Source organism: Pongo pygmaeus, chromosome 1 (genome assembly GCF_028885625.2).
Source record: "Pongo pygmaeus isolate AG05252 chromosome 1, NHGRI_mPonPyg2-v2.0_pri, whole genome shotgun sequence".
In the NCBI taxonomy this organism is placed as follows: Eukaryota; Metazoa; Chordata; class Mammalia; order Primates; family Hominidae; genus Pongo; species Pongo pygmaeus.
Window position 1 is genome coordinate 12,995,127 of NC_072373.2, and position 19,503 is coordinate 13,014,629.

At 36.4% G+C, this 19,503-nt stretch overlaps 1 protein-coding gene across 3 annotated transcripts in view; it reads left to right on the forward strand.

Annotated features, from left to right (window-relative positions):
* Positions 1-19,503, forward strand: part of ERO1B (endoplasmic reticulum oxidoreductase 1 beta) — a 70,930-nt gene that overhangs the window by 45,822 nt on the left and 5,605 nt on the right. For 2 of the 3 annotated variants that reach the window (XM_054479613.2, XM_054479596.2), the window contains 9 exons: positions 298-418; positions 879-925; positions 6,665-6,676; positions 9,219-9,245; positions 12,745-12,837; positions 12,968-13,214; positions 14,263-14,332; positions 17,408-17,494; positions 18,463-18,596. In XM_054479613.2, the coding sequence (XP_054335588.1) occupies positions 298-418; positions 879-925; positions 6,665-6,676; positions 9,219-9,245; positions 12,745-12,837; positions 12,968-13,214; positions 14,263-14,332; positions 17,408-17,494; positions 18,463-18,596 (838 nt within the window). The remainder of the gene's footprint in view (positions 1-297; positions 419-878; positions 926-6,664; positions 6,677-9,218; positions 9,246-12,744; positions 12,838-12,967; positions 13,215-14,262; positions 14,333-17,407; positions 17,495-18,462; positions 18,597-19,503) is intronic. The other variant, XM_063670867.1, reaches the window with a different exon arrangement.

Sequence of the window (19,503 nt, forward strand, 5' to 3'; positions counted from 1 at the left end):
GAAATGATTCATGTTTCTAATAAGGTGAAGGGGGTGTTATATTACTTAAAAGAGCACTGCGTATCCAAAGGAAATGGAAGAGTTGTTTTTTCTTCTCTTAAGGAATTTGTCCAAGTTATTACAAATCTTGCATCAAGTACAGTCACAAGTATACTAACCACTATACCATTTAAGTTGGAGATTACTTGAAAAGCATGACATTTCTCTTACCTTTGAGTAGTCCGGTTTGCTTTGTACTATTACATCTTAGATAAATGGTGAAATATGGATGGTTTTTATGAATTGTTTCTTGTTCAGATGAGAGATCTCCAGCTGCTCAGTATGTAGACCTATTGCTGAACCCAGAGCGTTACACTGGCTATAAAGGGACCTCTGCATGGAGAGTGTGGAACAGCATCTATGAAGAGAACTGTTTCAAGTAACTGGAGGGGGTGGGGGAAGGAATGACTGATAAAGAGAGGGTCGGGAGAGGCCGGGTGCTGTGGCTCCCACCTGTAATCCCAGCACTTTGGGAGGCCAAGGCGGGTGGATCATCTGAGGTCAGGAGTTCAAGACCAGCCTGGCCAACATGGTGAAACCCCATCTCTACTAAAAATACAAAAAAATTAGCCAGGCATGATGGCAGGTGCCTGTAGTCACAGCTACTTGGGAGGCTGAGGTGGGAGAATTGCTTGAACCCAGGAGGCGGAGGTAACAGTGAGCAGAGATTGCGCCACTGTACTCCAGCCTGGGTGACTAAGTGAAACTCCGCCTCAAGAAAAAAAAAAAAAAAAAAAAAAAAGAGGGCGGGGAGGGGAGTATTTGTTTCTTTTGGAATAAAATTATACACTATAAAAGTTAAACCATTCTATGTTTGGGTATTATGCTTTCCTTTTCAGGCCTCGATCTGTTTATCGTCCTTTAAATCCTCTGGCGCCTAGCCGAGGTAGGTTTTTCATATGTACATTTCATGCTTTTCGTTATTTATAAAATGTCTTTATAAATAAACTTTATATTGAAAAAACTTTCATTTTTATATTTTGTTTAATTTGAATGATGAATAAAAAGTGTAAGATTAGTTCATAGTCAAGTCTCGAGATTTCTAGGCATGTTGTTTTACATAATTACTGTCATTTATTGAGTGCCTGCTCTGTGCCAGACCCTAAACTAGGAAGTTTATGTAAAATAATTAAAATATGTGAGTAATCAATATATATCAAAGATTTCCTGGGGATATATTAAAAAATCTGGTTGCTCAGGCCCTACGCTATACTAATTAAGTCAGAATCCTTGGAATGAGAACACCAGGCATTGGTATTTTTTAAACTCTCCGCATGGTTCCAGTATGCAACCAAGTTTGACAGCCAATGTCTCGTAACAGTGCTTCTAGACTTCAGTGTGCATACAAATCACCTAGGAACCTTGGTAACATACAGGTTCTGATTCTGTAGATCTTGGGTGAGGTCCAAACACACTCCTAGGTGCTGCCTCAGGTGGCGACTCATGTGCCACACTTTGAGTAGGAAAAATGTACAAAAATTTTAGAAACTAGCAGTGCTCTATATCTGTACTGTCCAATAAAGTAACCAGTTTCCACATGGGACTGTTGAACACATGAAATTTGGCTAGTGTGAAACTGAATTTTAAATTTTATTTAATCTTAGTTTATTTAGATGTAAAAACTGTATTGCCGTTAAACAGAACCTTATTGTTTTTGGTAAGACTGCTATAACCTATACGTCATGTAACATATTTTTGTTGTAGTGTGTGTATACTTTTGAATTTAAAAAATGTGGCTGTTAGAAACATTTTAAGTTAACACTTGTGTGTTTCGTTATATTTCAATGGAACAGCATTACTGTCATCAGTGGGGTACATCCTCATTCTGTTCTCAGTGAGGAACCAAACTCTGGGAGCAACTCTGTCATTGACCTGCCATTCCAGTGTTTTCTTCAGACGGGGAGTGTTTTAAGAAATTTGATTTCCTTTTTTTGATGGGGTTGTTTGTTTTTTTCTTGTAAATTTGTTTGAGTTCATTGTAGATTCTGGATATTAGCCCTTTGTCAGATGAATAGGTTGCAAAAATTTTCTCCCATTTTGTAGGTTGCCTGTTCACTCTGATGGTAGTTTCTTTTGCTGTGCAGAAGCTCTTTAGTTTCATTAGATCCCATTTGTCAATTTTGGCTTTTGTTGCCATTGCTTTTGGTGTTTTAGACATGAAGTCCTTGCCCATGCCTATGTCCGGAATGGTAATGCCTAGGTTTTCTTCTAGGGTTTTTATGGTTTTAGGTCTAACGTTTAAGTCTTTAATCCATCTTGAATTAATTTTTGTATAACGTGTAAGGAAGGGATCCAGTTTCAGCTTTCTGCATGTGGCTAGCCAGTTTTCCCAGCACCACTTATTAAGTAGGGAATCCCCATTGCTTGTTTTTGTCAGGTTTGTCAAAGATCAGATAGTTGTAGATATGCAGCGTTATTTCTGAGGGCTCTGTTCTGTTCCATTGATCTATATCTCTGTTTTGGTACCAGTACCATGCTGTTTTGGTTACCGTAGCCTTGTAGTATAGTTTGAAGTCAGGTAGCGTGATGCTTCCAGCTTTGTTCTTTTGGCTTAGGATTGACTTGGCGATGCGAGCTCTTTTTTGGTTCCATATGAACTTTAAAGTAGTGTTTTCCAATTCTGTGAAGAAAGTCATTGGTAGCTTGATGGGGATGGCATTGAATCCATAAATTACCTTGGGCAGTATGGCCATTTTCACGATATTGATTCTTCCTACCCATGAGCATGGAATGTTCTTCCATTTCTTTGTATCCTCTTTTATTTCATTGAGCAGTGGTTTGTAGTTCTCCTTGAAGAGGTCCTTCACATCCCTTGTAAGTTGGATTCCTAGGTATTTTATTCTCTTTGAAGCAATTGTGAATGGGAGTTCACTCATGATTTGGCTCTCTGTTTGTCTGTTATTGGTGTATAAGAATGCTTGTGATTTTTGTACATTGATTTTGTATCCTGAGACTTTGCTGAAGTTGCTTATCAGCTTAAGGAGATTTTGGGCTGAGACGATGGGGTTTTCTAGATATACAATCATGTCATCTGCAAACAGGGACAATTTGACTTCCTCTTTTCCTAATTGAATACCCTTGATTTCCTTCTCCTGCCTAATTGCCCTGGCCAGAACTTCCAACACTATGTTGAATAGGAGTGGTGAGAGAGGGCATCCCTGTCTTGTGCCAGTTTTCAAAGGGAATGCTTCCAGTTTTTACCCATTCAGTATGATATTGGCTGTAGGTTTGTCATAGATAGCTCTTATTATTTTGAGATACGTCTCATCAATACCTAATTTATTGAGAGTTTTTAGCATGAAGTGTTGTTGAATTTTGTCAAAGGCCTTTTCTGCATCTATTGAGATAATCATGTGGTTTTTGTCTTTGGTTCTGTTTATATGCTGGATTACATTTATTGATTTGCGTATATTGAACCAGCGTTGCATCCCAGGGATGAAGCCCACTTAATCATGGTGGATAAGCTTGTTGATGTGCTGCTGGATTCTGTTTGCCAGTATTTTATTGAGGATTTTTGCATCAATGTTCGTCAAGGATATTTATCTAAAATTCTCTTTTTGGTTGTGTCTCTGCCTGGCTTTGGTATCAGGATGATGCTGGCCTCATAAAATGAGTTAGGGAGGATTCCCTCTTTTTCTATTGATTGGAATAGCTTCAGAATGAATGGTACCAGTTCCTCCTTGTACTTCTGGTAGAATTCCGCTGTGAATCCATCTGGTCCTGGACTCTCTTTGGTTGGTAAGCTATTGATGATTGCCACAATTTCAGAGCCTATTATTGGTCTATTCAGAGATTCCACTTCTTCCTGGTTTAGTCTTGGGAGGGTGTATGTGTCGAGGAATTTATCCATTTCTTCTAGATTTTCTAGTTTAGAACAGACACTTCTCAAAAGAAGACATTTATGCAGCCAAAAAACACATGAAAAAATGCTCACCATCACTGGCCATCAGAGAAATGCAAATCAAAACCACAATGAGATACCATCTCACACCAGTTAGAATGGCAATCATTAAAAAGTCAGGAAACAACAGGTGCTGGAGAGGATGTGGAGAAATAGGAACACTTTTACACTGTTGGTAGGACTGTAAACTAGTTCAACCATTGTGGAAGTCAGTGTGGTGATTCCTCAGGGATCTAGAACTAGAAATACCATTTGACCCAGCCATCCCATTACTGGGTATATACCCAAAGGACTATAAATCATGCTGCTATAAAGACACATACACACGTATGTTTATTGCGGCACTATTCACAATAGCAAAGACTTGGAACCAACCCAAATGTCCAAGAATGATAGACTGTATTAAGAAAATGTGGCACATATACACCATGGAATACTATGCAGCCATAAAAAATGATGAGTTCCTGTCCTTTGTAGGGACATGGATGAAATTGGAAATCATCATTCTCAGTAAACTATCGCAAGGACAAAAAACCAAACACCACATGTTCTCACTCATAGGTGGGAATTGAACAATGAGAACACATGGACACAGGAAAGGGAACATCACACTCTGGGGACTGTTGTGGGGTGGGGGGAGGGGGGAGGGATAGCATTAGGAGATATACCTAATGCTAAATGGCTAGTTAATGGGTGCAGCACACCAACATGGCACATGTATACATATGTAACTAACCTGCACATTGTGCACATGTACCCTAAAACTTAAAGTATAATAATAATAAAATAAAATAAAATTTGATTTCCTGATCTAAATTTGTATCTTTAGACCTTTCTGAGAACCAAATAGACTTGGAAGGGTTGACTGCATAGACCGCTTTTTCATGCTTACTCTGTCACAATGTGGCAAATACTTGTTTTCCCCAAATTCACATTGAAACTGCCTGGAGAAGGAAGTTGGTCCTGAAAAAGACGTGCCTGGCTTCTTATCCTTTGTCTCTTTTACTACTTTTCCCTCACAACTTTTCTGTTTTCAACTTAAAGGTTTTAATTACACAACATTTTGTAAAAATTGAAGCAATATAGTAGTTATATAAAGTGAAAAGGGAAAGCTCTTCTATTCCATAGTACAGAGTTTGAAAGGTGTTCTTCCAGACCTTTTCTACAGCCACTTAATACTTTTAAAGCAGAAGATACAATTTTTTCACTTAAGAAAACCGTCAAGTCCTAAGAAACACTTCATTTCCATGTTAGTGATATATCAGAGATATAACACTGCTGGAAAGATGAGGAAAAGGAAACTACTACATAGAAAAAAGAGGAAGGGAAGAGGAGAAAAGAAGAAAAATAAATTATGAAAGAAGACAAGACTAGGTAAAGAGAATGGTTCCTAGCTGTTATAGGAGTACTCTGTGCAGTAATTAATAGCTCTTACTGTTGCTATTTACCTGCTATCTCCATTGAAATTGGTTGATTAATAGTTCTTTAATCTTCTTAACTCTTTCTTCCACGTTTCTGAGTCATAACCCCTAGGCTTATACAACTATTTTCTAACAGGTTTTGAGCAATAGGAACTTTTGTCCAAAAATGAAATCTTATTTCAGAACCCACATAATAAAGCTGATAGGCAGAGCTGCTATGTTGCCCTAGAGCCCAACCTCTGGCCTCTTCCCCACCTCTAGGCCTCCTGGAAGCAGCACCTTGCCCAAGGGTTTCACTGATTACAGTTTGGGATATACTCTTATTAAGGCCTGTCTCTGCTGAGGAGCAGTAATTTAAAAGAGAAAAATATTCCAGGTTGGAAACAGTAATGTTCAGAGAGGATTGTGTGCATAATGATTAAAGGAGCAACTTTATGTAGTAATTAATTAATTATTGAAAATAGTGGTCTTTATGACCATTTTTAGTTGCTTTCTGATGTTATTTATTTTAAAATGTGCAAATCTTTTTTTTTTTTTTTTTTTCTTGAAACAGAGTCACGCTCTGTCACCCAGGCTGGAGTGCAGTGGTGTGATCTCGGCTCACTGCAACCTCTGCCTCCTGGGTTCAAGCAGTTCTCTGCCTCAGCCTCCCCAGCAGCTGGGATTACAAGGTGCCGGTCACCACGCCTGGCTAATTTTTTTTTATTTTTGGTAGAGATGGGGTTTCACTATCTTGGCCAGGCTGATCTTGAACTCCTGACCTCGTGATCCTCCCAAAGTGCTGGGATTACAGGCCTGAGCCACTGTGCCCAGCCTTCTTCTTCTTTTTTTTTTTGAGACGGAGTTTTGCTCTTGTTGCCCAGGCTGGAGTGCAATGGCGCTATCTTGGCTCACTGAAACTTCCACCTCCTGGGTTCAAGTGATTCTCCTGCCTCAGCCTCCCAAGTAGCTGGGATTACAGGTACATGCCACCATGCCTGGCTAATTTTTGTATTTTTAGTTGAGACAGGGTTTCAAATGTTGGCCAGGCTGGTCTCAAACTCGTGACCTCAGGTGATCCACCCACCTCGGCCTCCCAAAGTCCTGGGATTACTGGCGTGAGCCACCACGCCTGGCCAAAATGTGCAAATCTTACACTCTTTGGCCTGTATTCTGATTAAGAGGACTCATTTGCAGGGTGTCTACTCAGTGACCAAGGTTCGTGATAATTAATAGTTGAACAGTTTTAATCTCAAAAAATAGTATTGGGATCTGAGCTATGTAAGACATTTTCTAAAATCTTTTCTATTATTTTCTCTTTTAGGCGAAGATGATGGTGAGCAAAACTCATGTTTGTTTGCTTCAAGTGTGGAGGAAATTTTTTGTAACAATCAGAATTTGATTTTTCCTTTATGTAATTCAAAAGAAAGTATTCCTATTTTCTAAGAAAATAGCTACTAATGAATGGTGACCAAAAAAAAGATTATAAAGTTATCCTATGTTAAAAAAAAAAAGACCATTTTTCCTAAATGCTTAGTTTGTAAATCAATTCACATTACAAGTTCCCCATTTTAATACGTCCTGAGGAAGTGGGGAGAAGGAGTTAAGGTAGTTTTACCAGATAATTTGTCTTGTGACCTCTTTATTTTCTTATTGACTGAAATTTCTAACCTCAGGTGTCAATATAATACTTAATTTGATGACAAGCAATTTATCAACAATTGATTATTGAATGAATGTTGGTTAAAAGATACCCCCAAAATAGCCAAAAGAATTATTTCAACTGAATGTTTACCTCTCTGTGTTCAGGGGCACTGATGGGCGTTGTCCAGGGTGGGAAGATGTTTAAAGCAGGGCGCTTTCCCTCTAGGAGCTGAGGATGCATAGGATAGTAGGAAAGATAAGCACTGTACATAAACAATGGTAATGAGGTAAAGAAATACTCCATACATGGTACAAACAGTAGGTGATATTATAGCTCCTTAGAGGAGAAACAGATCCTGTCTCACGGGAGCAATGTGGGAAAGCTTACTGGAGGAGGGGTAGCATTTGAGGTGAATTTTGAATAATGGGACAGATTTAGATCCGTAGAATTGGATAGTGCGTGTTGGAGGAAACAGCATGCAGCTGGGAGTTGAGACAAGTCAGGCATGTTTGGGGAGACAGTAAAGAGACCCTTGTAGTGGTAGGTAAGACTATATAGTGGTAGTTTAAATTAGATTGATAGAGGCCATATTTTTTAGTACGTTGGATACTAGACTTTTCCTGTTGGCACTTGAGGTATTTTGAATCACAAGTGATATAATGATAAATGTTCCTTACTATATGTTGAATGAATTAATTTGTTAGATGTTTTCATTGTTGTACAAAGTATGAAGACTCTCAGTAGGCAAAGTAATTCCCCACTGTCTAATTTATCCCTAGACTCCTTACTCAGCTCATCTGAGTGTTCGGTTTTTCTATAATTTCTATCGTTCTCAATTTTAAAAAAATAACATCAAGGATAGGTAATGCAGGAAGTGCATTAACAATTTTGATTCTTATTGACTGCTCTCTTTTCTTTCTCTGTCCCCCACTCAGAATAAGGTTACTGGGCCAGGAATGGTTTGTTTTTTTTTTCCCAAGTGTTTAACATGTTTTGAAATATATATACATTGTGGAATGGGTATATTGAGCTAATTAGCTCACATACCATTTTTTTGGTGAAAACACTTAAAATCACAGCAATTTTCAAGAATACAATACTTTGTAATTAACTATAGTCACCATGTTCTACAATAAATCTCTCGAACTTACTGCATTTCTTTAACTGAAATTTTGTATCCCTTGACCAGCATCTCCCCGACCCCAGGAATGTTCTTCAGCATTAGTACACAGATTAGTCAAGCCCTTCTGTATTCTATTAACTTTCCTGAAGAATTATATTGAAAATTAAGAGATTTTTTAGCTGTCCCTTAAAACTTATTAGTCTTAGAAAATTGAGGAAATATTCTTAGTTTTATTGGATTAGGAAAAATGGAATAATCAATAGTTGGATGTTTGTGTTAATTATAATTCATTTTTTTGGAATATTTAAAAAGCACTATGGTTGTTATGAAAAGCAAATTTGAGATTGTTAAAATGTTTGCCCCATGTTTTCAGATATTTACACCTTCAATGAATAAGATTTATATACTTTTTTTTTTTTTTTTTAAAGAGGCAGGATCTTGCTATGTTGCCCAGGTTGGATCTGATCTCCTGGGCTCAAGCAATCCTTCCCCCTCAACCTTCTGAGTTAACTGGGGCTACAAGTCCAAGCCACTGTGCCCAGTTCATATTTTGACTGAAATGTTTTCTTAAAAAAGTTAAGAGTCAAAATATTTGTAAAAACACTCTCTTAAAGTTACTTAAATTATTTGTAGGCTTTATTTCCTGGAACCATATGGCTATTTTTCTATTTTACCTGAAGCAGTAGACATTTTAGAGAGATTACTTAATCTGTCATAATTTTTTTTTTTTTTTTTTTTTTTTTTTTTTGAGACAGGGTCTCACTCTGTCACCCAGGCTGGATGGCAGTGGTATGATCTCGGCTCACAGCAACCTTAGCCTCCTGGGTCCAAGCAATTCTCCTGCCTCATCCTCCCGAGTAGCTGGGATTACAGGCCTGCACCTCCATACCCGGCTAATTTTTTGTATTTTTAGTAGAGATGGGGTTTCGCCATGTTGGCCAGGCTGGTCTTAAACTCCTGGCCTCAAGTGATCCGCCCACCTCGGCCTCCCAAAGTGCTAGGATTACAGGCATGAGCCACCATGCCCTGCAGAAAGATTTTATAAACCTAATTTATTCTACTTTATAAATGACCATATAATGTTTTAATCCACTTTTCTCTCTCTCTCAGGAGAATCATTCTACACATGGCTAGAAGGTAAACAGTCTGTTCTAAATTTATTGGATTTTTTGTAAAAAATACTGATTTATTTAGCATATTTTTGTAAGGTCTAGGATTTTATTACCTAGTCAACTAATTTTGACAGTTTGAAAAAAAAATGTGTTTTAGGTTAACATATAGGGATAAAATTATGTGAAAAGTTTGAAGATAGTGGTCAGCTAAAAACCAGGTTTATATAAATACACAGGCCAAATACTGTCATCAGGTTTTCATAATACTGTCATCAGGTTTTCATAACTGGTTCCCTAATCTTATTTCTGTTCTGTATGTAATGTTCATTCAAACTACTTCTCTAGTAACGAGTATGCAAGATATTTTAAAAGTGGAGACATTCCTTTCGGAAGGAAGTACTTTTTATATATAAAATTAATGGAAGATAAATATGAATTCAAAAGGTTCGAAACATATTTGCCATGTTAATATAGTCTAACCTTGTCTAATGAAAAGATAAAGCAATATAGATCCTGCTACATTAGATGCTTTTGCATTCTTGTACTTCCAGTGTTGAAAATATCAAATGCTATTAATGGAAAAGTGAAATGTTGTAGGATTTTAATAACTCAGGTTAATAACTGGATATATAATGCTTTAAAAAATTTACCTTACCAAATTGCCATTAGTATATGAAATTAAAAATTAAAATATATTATTAACAGATAAGCAAGTAGAATGACATAGGAAAATTGATATTTCATAGCCATAACCTTACAGGAATACTACAGAGTAAAACTAATTCTATTTTATGCATGTCAGTTGGTCATGTTATCTTATGAATATTATTTCTTTTTTTTTTTTTTGAGTCAGAGTCTCGCTGTTGCCCAGGCTAGAGTGCAGTGGCGCCATCTCGGCTCACTGTAACCTCTGCCTCCCAGGTTCAAGTGATTCTCCTGCCTCAGCCTCCCAAATAGCTGGGATTACAGGCACCCGCCACCACACCCAGCTAATTTTTGTATTTTTAGTAGAGATGAGGTTTCGCCATGTTGGCCAGGCTGGCTTGAACTCCAGGCCTCAAGTGATCTGCCCACCTCAGCCTCCCGAAGTGCTGGGATAACAGGTGTGAGCCACCATACCTGGCCTGTTTCTTTGTTTGTAATGAACTATGTGCATGTGTTGGCCATTATTAAGGTGAACATTATCGATGTGCAAATTCTGTTAGGAGTTATATGAGAAAATCGCTTAGGTAGAAGATGTTTAGCTTTGTTTAATAAGCTCTACTCTAAAGATACAAATTGTGGAAAGTAGCATTTAGGCTAGAAAAGGTAGTCAGAGACTCTGAGTGTTAGTAATGCAAATGAAATTTAGAAACAATATTGGATTCTATGTATACTATATCAACCATTCTTCCAGTCTTACTGTTGTGAGTATCTGAATATTGATACATGGTTCCAAAGAGCATTCCCCTATAGGCAGCTGACTCAACCTTTTCTGAGATTCAGTTTCCTCATCTGGAGCATGGAGAGGAGCCATAGCAATCCTACTTACACTGTGAGTGTAGATGATTCCTGTAAAGGTCCCTTTGGAAACCACAAATCCATGTCCAAATGCCACATATTACTGTTACAGTAAATGCAACCCCTTTCTGAAAGTTCAAGTGCTGAAAATGCATTTTAATGAAATTAAAAAGAGGAAGAAGAGAACCATTTTCTAAATTGTGTAATTGAATTGCTCTATGTTGTTAGAAGTTGGTGGATTCTGCCTTGGTAAGTCAGCTTTTGCAGATGTCACTTCAGAGTGAGATTGAGAAGGCTTTGCCTGGACCTCAGTAATTAAAGATGCCATCCAGCCTGGCATAGCCTGTATGTAGGCCAGGAGAAGCTCTCCAGCAATTTCCTGCTAAGTGTGTTGTGTGTCTGGGTGCACTTAGTTGGTGCATATTTTATTATTAATTTGGTTAAAGTTACCTGTTTTTCACAGTTTGTGGAAATACATTTCTATTCCTCTCCCCTCACTTTATCCCCTACCTCATTGCAGTGGTAGGGGCTTTTTGGGCTTTGCAAATTATAACTGCTTTCCAGTTTTCCAGGTCCTGGTTTGTAGGCATATGGATTTTCAGGAGTTTTGCTTTGCTTACTGTCCCTTCTCTTGTCTTTATCCATTTTACTGGACATAAGCACAGCTTAGAGAGAGGTTGGGAAGAAAATAAAGTGAACTCCAAATCTGATATTTTGTTACTTGATAGTAGATTTGATGAAAAGTTTTAGTAGAAGAGAAGTTAGTACTTAATGTTGTATTAAATATATTCATATTGTTTGTATCCATTGTTATCGTAAACATTCAAAATTGTCATATACTTTTAGGGAGGAAGCTACAAAATAAAATTTAATTTATTTTGGTCCCCATCCATGACAATTTGAATATTCTAGCAAGAATTCCCAATTAGGGAACGAGATCTCAAAAGAATTATTTTTTCCAGTTAGAGGCCACGGGCTTCAGAATCATCTGTGATAGGACAGAAAGAGAGATTGAATTGCTGAAAAATCTTAATAGACACAAAGAAAACCACATACTCTTACATTAAAAAAAAATTCCCCCATCATATAAATGAGACTATTTTACTTTCCACTATTAAAGCCCATTTTCCTGCATGGGGAAAGTGTTAAAAACCTGTTGGATGAAGGAGGGAAAAGCTCATGGCCCTGTATCCAGTGACTTCTTAAAATTTTCTGCATTTTTATTTATTTAAGAATTTACCATCTTAATCATTTTTAAGTTTACTGTTTAGTGGCATTAAATACATTCACAATGTGTATTACTCCTATTATCAGAGAAAAATCTTTTAAAATGGGGGCAGGGGTTAGGATAGGATGATGGGCTGTCTTGACCTCTTAAGTTCTCAGCAAAAAAGCCCCTGTGGCTTAAGAAGGCTACATCAAATAACGCTCTGTTATATTCCTGTACTCCACTGATATGATTCCACTGAAGTAGTAAATAGTCAACATGTTCTTTTTTTAATTAGTTGAAATTCCTGGCTTTCTGTTTTCCAAGTTTCAGCTCCTTACAAGTAGAATGCATGGTTAAAAAATTAGACAATTCCAGGGCAGAAGGTTAATAAAACCCTTATTTCTCTGCTAGCAAATAACACATATGAGGAAGGGGAAAAAAATCCGGCAGTGACTTTATAATTACATTTACTTTAGTAAGTTCTTAGCCTAAACCACAAGAAAACCTGTGCTGTTGCTGTCTGAGTAACATGGGAACTTGCCAACTTTATCCATAGTGTTTTGACCCCTAGTTGCTCAAACTTTTCTGCTTTTTTCAGCATTAAGTTCTCATCATATTCAGTTAACTCCATTCTGAAGCCAAAATCTTATTTTGCCTTCTAGTGAGAGAATCTTGATCTAATCAGTTTTATATTATTCCTTGATATATTTTAATGTTCTTCAATCAAAAATAAGCCTACATACTGAACCTCCTTGAGTCAATATTTCTGGTATCTAAATAGGTGTAATTTCTTTTTCAATATTTTTCTGAATAGGTTTGTGTCTGGAGAAAAGAGTCTTCTATAAGCTTATATCGGGACTTCATGCTAGCATCAATTTACATCTATGCGCAAATTATCTTTTGGAAGGTAATCATATTTTTAAGTGGAGATTTTGCCTTCTATTAGTGTAAAAATTATTGGAGGGAATACATATTCTTTAGAGCAGAAAAAAATCCTATTTACTAAAACAATGTAATGTATTTCTCTTTCTCTTTAGAAACCTGGGGTAAGCCCAGTTGGGGACCTAATATTAAAGAATTCAAACGCCGCTTTGACCCTGTGGAAACCAAGGGAGAAGGTCCGAGAAGGCTCAAGAATCTTTACTTTTTATACTTGATTGAGCTTCGAGCTTTGTCAAAGGTGGCTCCATATTTTGAGCGCTCAATTGTCGATCTTTACACTGGAAATGCAGAAGAAGATGCTGACACAAAAACTCTTCTACTGAATATCTTTCAAGATACAAAGTAAGAATTGACTATCCATGATTTGAAATTCTCCTCTCTGTATTCAAATGAGGTAGCACTTAAAGTACACAAAAACTGACTCCTAAAAGTTAAGCGAGGGGAGATGTAGAACAGAAAAGGAAAGTGATCAATAGAACAACAGAATTTAAAAATATTTCTGAAAATGTTGATGAAAAAGCATCAATAAGGCTTTCTTTTGCAGAAATTTTCACACTTGAGAATAGTGCTTTAAAATATCACTAAATTTTATGTAGTATCAAAATTTAGTGCTACTTTAATGGTCTTTCTACCAATTTTGTATTCTTCTAGTCACTTTATTTACTTACTTATGTTTGAGACAGAGGCTTGCTCTGTTGCCCAGGCTGGAGTGCAGTGGCACGATCTTGGCTCACTGCAGCCTCTGCCTCCCAGGTTCAAGCAATTCTTGTGCCTCAGCCTCCTAAGTAACTGAGATTACAGGTGTGTGCCATCACACCCAGCTAATTTTTGTATTTTTAGTAGAGATAGGGTTTCACCATGTTGGACAGGCTGGCCTCTAGTCACTATATTTAAATTTAGATGATAATATACGTGTGTTTGCATTGGGATGGATATGTAAGGAAACATTAGCCTTATCTTCTAGAATGTAACCTTTTAAACAAAACACTTGGTCAAGAAAACTTGAGTTAACTGGTTTTTAAAATAAGCCTGGAGGAGAAAGATTAAAAAGTGTTTAAAGTAAATTATGTATTAAGTTTTTAAAGAATATTAAGAGAATATTGCCTATTTTTTACATAGATTGTTTTCAGTTAATTTTTTAGATTACCTATGTCATTTATTTAAAACATTACAGTCTTACTAAATTTAACAGCCATCTGTGTCTTGCTTTAGTCTTTTATGAAATAGTTTATGTGTGAACTGTTTGTCACTTTTCTACATTACCAAACCTTACATCGTAGTAAATAATGAATTTTAAATATTTGTAAGGATAGAAAATGTTATCAGATTTGTGATACAGAGTACGTGGATTTTTCGTGTGTAACTTATTCCAGTACTATCATTTTATCAGGTCCTTTCCCATGCACTTTGATGAGAAATCCATGTTTGCAGGTGACAAAAAAGGGGCCAAGTCACTAAAGGTAAAAAGTTCTTGATTGGGACACGGGGTTAGGAGCAGTTTGCTGGTTATATTGTAATGCTGTGCATCTAAACTGTTTTCTTTCCCCGTTTTCCAGCTTGTCAAAGTTGGTCTGATTGGATTTTACTACAAATGGTACAAAAAGCCTCTCCATATTTCTCAGTTCCATTGACCAACTGCTTAGTGAATCGTTGGTCATTTAGTATGTCCTATAACACCTTTATAAATGTCTTTTTAAAAGATACTAGTTGAGGGAAAGTTTTCTTAGTTTAAAATCAGTGTATATTGTTGTTTTGATGCAGCTTTCAAAATATGAGCTTTTAGCCACTTTGAGGACAATAAATAATATATTTTTCTAAAGTTTATTTTATGGAATGTTACAGTTTTTGAAACATATGTTTGTATCCCTTTGGACTAACTTAAAAGGTAAAAATTACCTGTTAACCTGTGATATCAGAAGGAGAATATGTTTTCAGAACATTACCAAACTTCATGTTAGGTGTTCTTTATTTTCATTTGCTTGAAGTACATTAAGAAACAAATTGTACCCTTAAAATGTTCATGAAAGTATTTGAAATTGGCAATTTTTTTTTTTTACTTTTAAATTTATTTTTTGAGATGGGGTCTCACTATGTTGCCCAGGCTGGTCTCAAACTCCTGGCCTCGAGTTGTCTTCCCACCTCAGCCTCCCAAGTACCTAGTATTACAGGCACAAACCACCACACCTGGCCACAAATAATCTTTGAGTACAGCTTCGCAGTCTTTTATATGCACTTCTGAAATCTGGGTAGTTTCAAAAACTGAAACATTTTCTCACGTTTAGTGCAAGGTAATTTTTTAGCAAAACCTGACCTAAACTGATCTAAGAATATAGCAGATATTCACAGTTTTGTGGGGTTGTTTTCAAATTCTGCTTGGTATGAGTTTTTTATATTTTGCTACAGAAACATTAATGGATTTGACTGCAGGGTGTCTCCTCACACTCTGGTGAGATGTTTCATAATATATAGTACATGTACTGTATTTCTCAAATTTAAAAACTTCTGAATTCTAAAACACATTTGACCCCAAGATGTTTTAGATGTGGATGTACTATAGGAACCAATAAATCAATACTTGGGTGATTCTCCTTTGGTGAGACTTTCTTGGTATTTCTGAAATAAGTAATTTAGTCACAACTATATTTTAGTGTTGGAAGGTTGTTTTATTTTACAGTTGTTTTAGAGGTATATTGCCATTTTGGTATTTTATATGTTAATTCATTTTTATAATGCTTCCTGTTTTCTAAGTATTGACCTATACGTTCTACTTTTAATCTTCAGAATGATCTTGTATAATAGGGCAACTATAATTATGTATGTTTTTGTAGATGAAAGTGAGACTAAGCAAAGCCTAAGGGTCTCACAACAAGCTTTTAACTACACGATGCTGGGATTTTGTTTGCTGTTTGTCAAGGATGTATGAAGGAGAACCTATGTCCATTTTCCATCTGCTGCAAAAAACTTGCATGACATGAGAACATGACCAGCACAGGAGTTTTTGTGTTCTGTTTATATTGTCTTTCTTTGCCAAGGTATTGATTCCTTTCAACCCTTTGGCAGCTGGTCAGGGCTCGTGGTAGCCAGAGTTTACAGGCTACTTGCCTCCAGCTTCACGCAATAAAATATTTCCCTCAATGCAATAAAATGATTTTTATTTTCTACAGTTGCCATGTGAAACAAATGAGGAAATTTTCTCTTAACCAATCTTATCCGCAGATAAAGTGAGACCAACCTTAAAGGCATATTGCACACAAGTGCTTACAGGCAGAAGAATTTCCCCAGTGTAGGAAACTTCTTTTTTTTTTTTTTTTTTTTTTTTTTTTTTTTTTTTTTTTTGGTGAGACGGAGTTTCACTCTAGTTGCGCAGGCTGGAGTGCAGTGGTGCGATCTCGGCTCACTGCAACCTCCACCTCCCGGGTTCAAGCTATTCTTCTTCCTCAGCCTCCCAAGTAGCTGGGATTACAGGCATGCACCACCACACCTGGCTGATTTTGTATTTTTAGTAGACATGAGGTTTCACTATGTTGTTTAGGCTGGTCTCGAACTTATGACCTCAAGTGATCCACCCACCTCGGTCTCCCAAAGTGCTGGGATTACAGGCGTGAGCCACCATGCCTGACCAGTGTAGGAAACTATTACAGCAAAATAGAGGTATCCAGTAAGCATCTCCATAAAAACTGCATTAGCAAACGTAGAGGACTGTGGGACCATATGTGCCACCCAGGCCTGTTATCTTTCATATTGATTGAGCAACCATGACAAATATAGTATGGTACTAAGGAGCGATACAAAAATTGGTCATTGTTCTAGGACTAGCTTTCTGATACAGGCTTACACAAAGCAAAGGATCAAAAATAAGTGAAACATAAACTAGACATATTTATTGTTGGTTGTATGTAGATAACAAACGGAAGCAGCAATTAAGTTCCTTAAAAGTAAAGACTATGTATTATTTACTTTTGTGTCTCCCATAGTGCATATTTTGGTGCTTTGCATAAAGTAGCTCCTCAGTGGAAAGTTTATTGAATTAATATGCAGAATGAATTTTATTAATTTCCATTAATGTCAGTATTTTAGGTACTATGTTATAGTATACAAGTTCAAATATTTTTCTTTACTGTTGAAAAACACAACTCAGGTTGGGTACGGTGGCTCACACCATAATCCCAGCACTTTGGGAGGTCGAGGTGGGCGAATCATTTGAGGTCAGGAGTTCAAGACCAGCCTGGCCAACATGGCGAAACCCCGTCTCTACTAAAAATACAAAAATTAGCTGGGCATGGTGGCATGCGCCGGTAATCTAAGCTACTTGGGAGGCTGAGACAGGAGAATCCCTTGAACCTGGGAGGTGGAGGTTGCAGTGAGCTGAGATTGCGCCACTGCACTCCAGCCTGGGTGACAAAGCAAAACTCCTTCTCAAACAAACGGAAAACACAACTGATTTATTAATAAGCATCAAAACTTACTTATCGTTTAGCCAAATGCAGTTCAATTTTAAAAGTCTAATTAGACTGAAAATATTTTCTGCTTGCTAGGAGGAATTCCGATTACATTTCAAGAATATCTCCCGTATAATGGACTGTGTTGGATGTGACAAATGCAGATTATGGGGAAAATTACAGGTACGTGTGTTGTCTTCTCTTTTGAAGCCATTACTAACCTTTATTTTTTCCACTGAGTGCAAGCTTTTTATTAAAATGTCGTCATTGTTCATTGAATTAGAATTTAGAAATAGGCAGATCCAAGGTGTTTTTTCTGTTGATGAAAAAATTAATATTATTAAAGTATATGTGTTACATGTATGTGAAAGGATGTTTCTCATATTATTCTTTAGTGATTTTAGTTTTATTGTGTCTATGTTTCTATTGGTACAATACCAGATTCATTTGTGAAGTTGGTGGTCATTACGAACTGAGTATATTCGTATTTTACACATGTATATAGAAAGGTAAAATGTAATTACATGAAAAGATTGAAGTACCAAGTCTTGGTCATTGAATTTGTTTAAATGAGGAAAAGAAGGTCACTTAGTCAAAATAGGAAAGCTCTGCAAGACAGGTCCATCACTCTGTGTAAGCCAGTGTCAAAAGGATTGTTGAATATTTTATCTCTTTCTAACAAAGATGATAATTTATAGAAAATTAAGAGAGAATTATTACAATGGAGGCTACACTTGAAATAAAATATATCTTTTTCTATAGTGCTATTAATTGAGAAATTATTAAGTATAGGTATCATTAATAATCTCTGAGTTTTGAATTGCTAAAAGCTGTAAAAACTCCTTTATAGTTACAAATTGAACATTGTAATCCTAATATGATATTTTCAAGGTTAAAAAAGGCTTTTTAATAATTTGGAATAGTATGATATGTATTCAGTAAGTGTTAGACTATTCAGGTTTCCTTAACAGCTCAGATATGTTTATCATATGCATAACCTGTGAGAAAGTAGAAACTATAGTAACATTTTTGTGAAAAGCTCAGTTCATATGAATTTCCTAACTGTCATAACAGTGGCTATATTCCTTTAAGCTTTTATACTAGTTATTATTATTTAAAGTTAATTATGAGTTTATTGGTATTTTCTTTAGACTCAGGGTTTAGGAACTGCCCTGAAGATATTATTCTCTGAAAAAGAAATCCAAAAGCTTCCAGAGAATAGTCCATCTAAAGGCTTCCAACTCACCCGACAGGAAATAGTTGCTCTTTTAAATGCTTTTGGAAGGTAAGAACCATTATATGTTGGAGATTTTTGATTTGCCATTGGGTTTCAACAAACTGCAAAGATAATCTTCTCTGCTAAAAGTAGGGTTTGTTTTGTTGACAAAAAAATATTTTATATTGTATCTGTACTAACTTAGAGAGGCCTTAATGCTGACAAGTCAGTTTCTCTACAGGTCATAGGAAAAACTAAGTTTCCAATTGCCAGTGTTTTTCAGTTTGCTACCTTAATTTTGTGAGGAAGATATTCTTCTAATACTCTTTTTATTTGGCTATAACTTGTTCAACTACAATAGCAGGAGTAAGGAATGCGTGATTGAGAAGGTGATAAAAGAAAATTAAAACCTTCATCTGCTCCTTATTTTTCTTAAATTTTCATTACTATTTTTTTCTTTTTTCACCTTTTTCCTGCAGTATGCTCTTTATTTTGAAGCTCAGAGGTCATTTTTCTTTCACTCATTTCTACATGATTTACTTCTGTATACAGACATATAATTTGCTTGCTTGTTTATATCACCAGTGGTTTAAAAAATAATTTGAATTTGCCAGCAGAGATACATGTAATGCCAACTGAGGAATACAGAACAGAAGGAAAAGAATCACAGAAAATAATACTATGCTTCCTTGGGGAAAAAGAGAAAAAAGTCAACTAGAGGAAGAATTAAAAAAAAAAAAAATAGGGGACTAAGTAATACAGAGATTATTTCTTGTTTTTCTTAACATGTGTTTTAAGTTAAAAAGAAGTAGTTAAATTAAAAACAGATTTATTATATGTCCCCCCGCTTTTTTTTTTTTTTTTAAGAGATGAAGGTCTTGCTCTGTCATCCAGACTGGAATGCAGTGGCGCGATCATGGCTCACTGCAGCGTCCAAATCCTGGAGTCAGGCGTTCCTTCCACTTGAGCTTCCCAA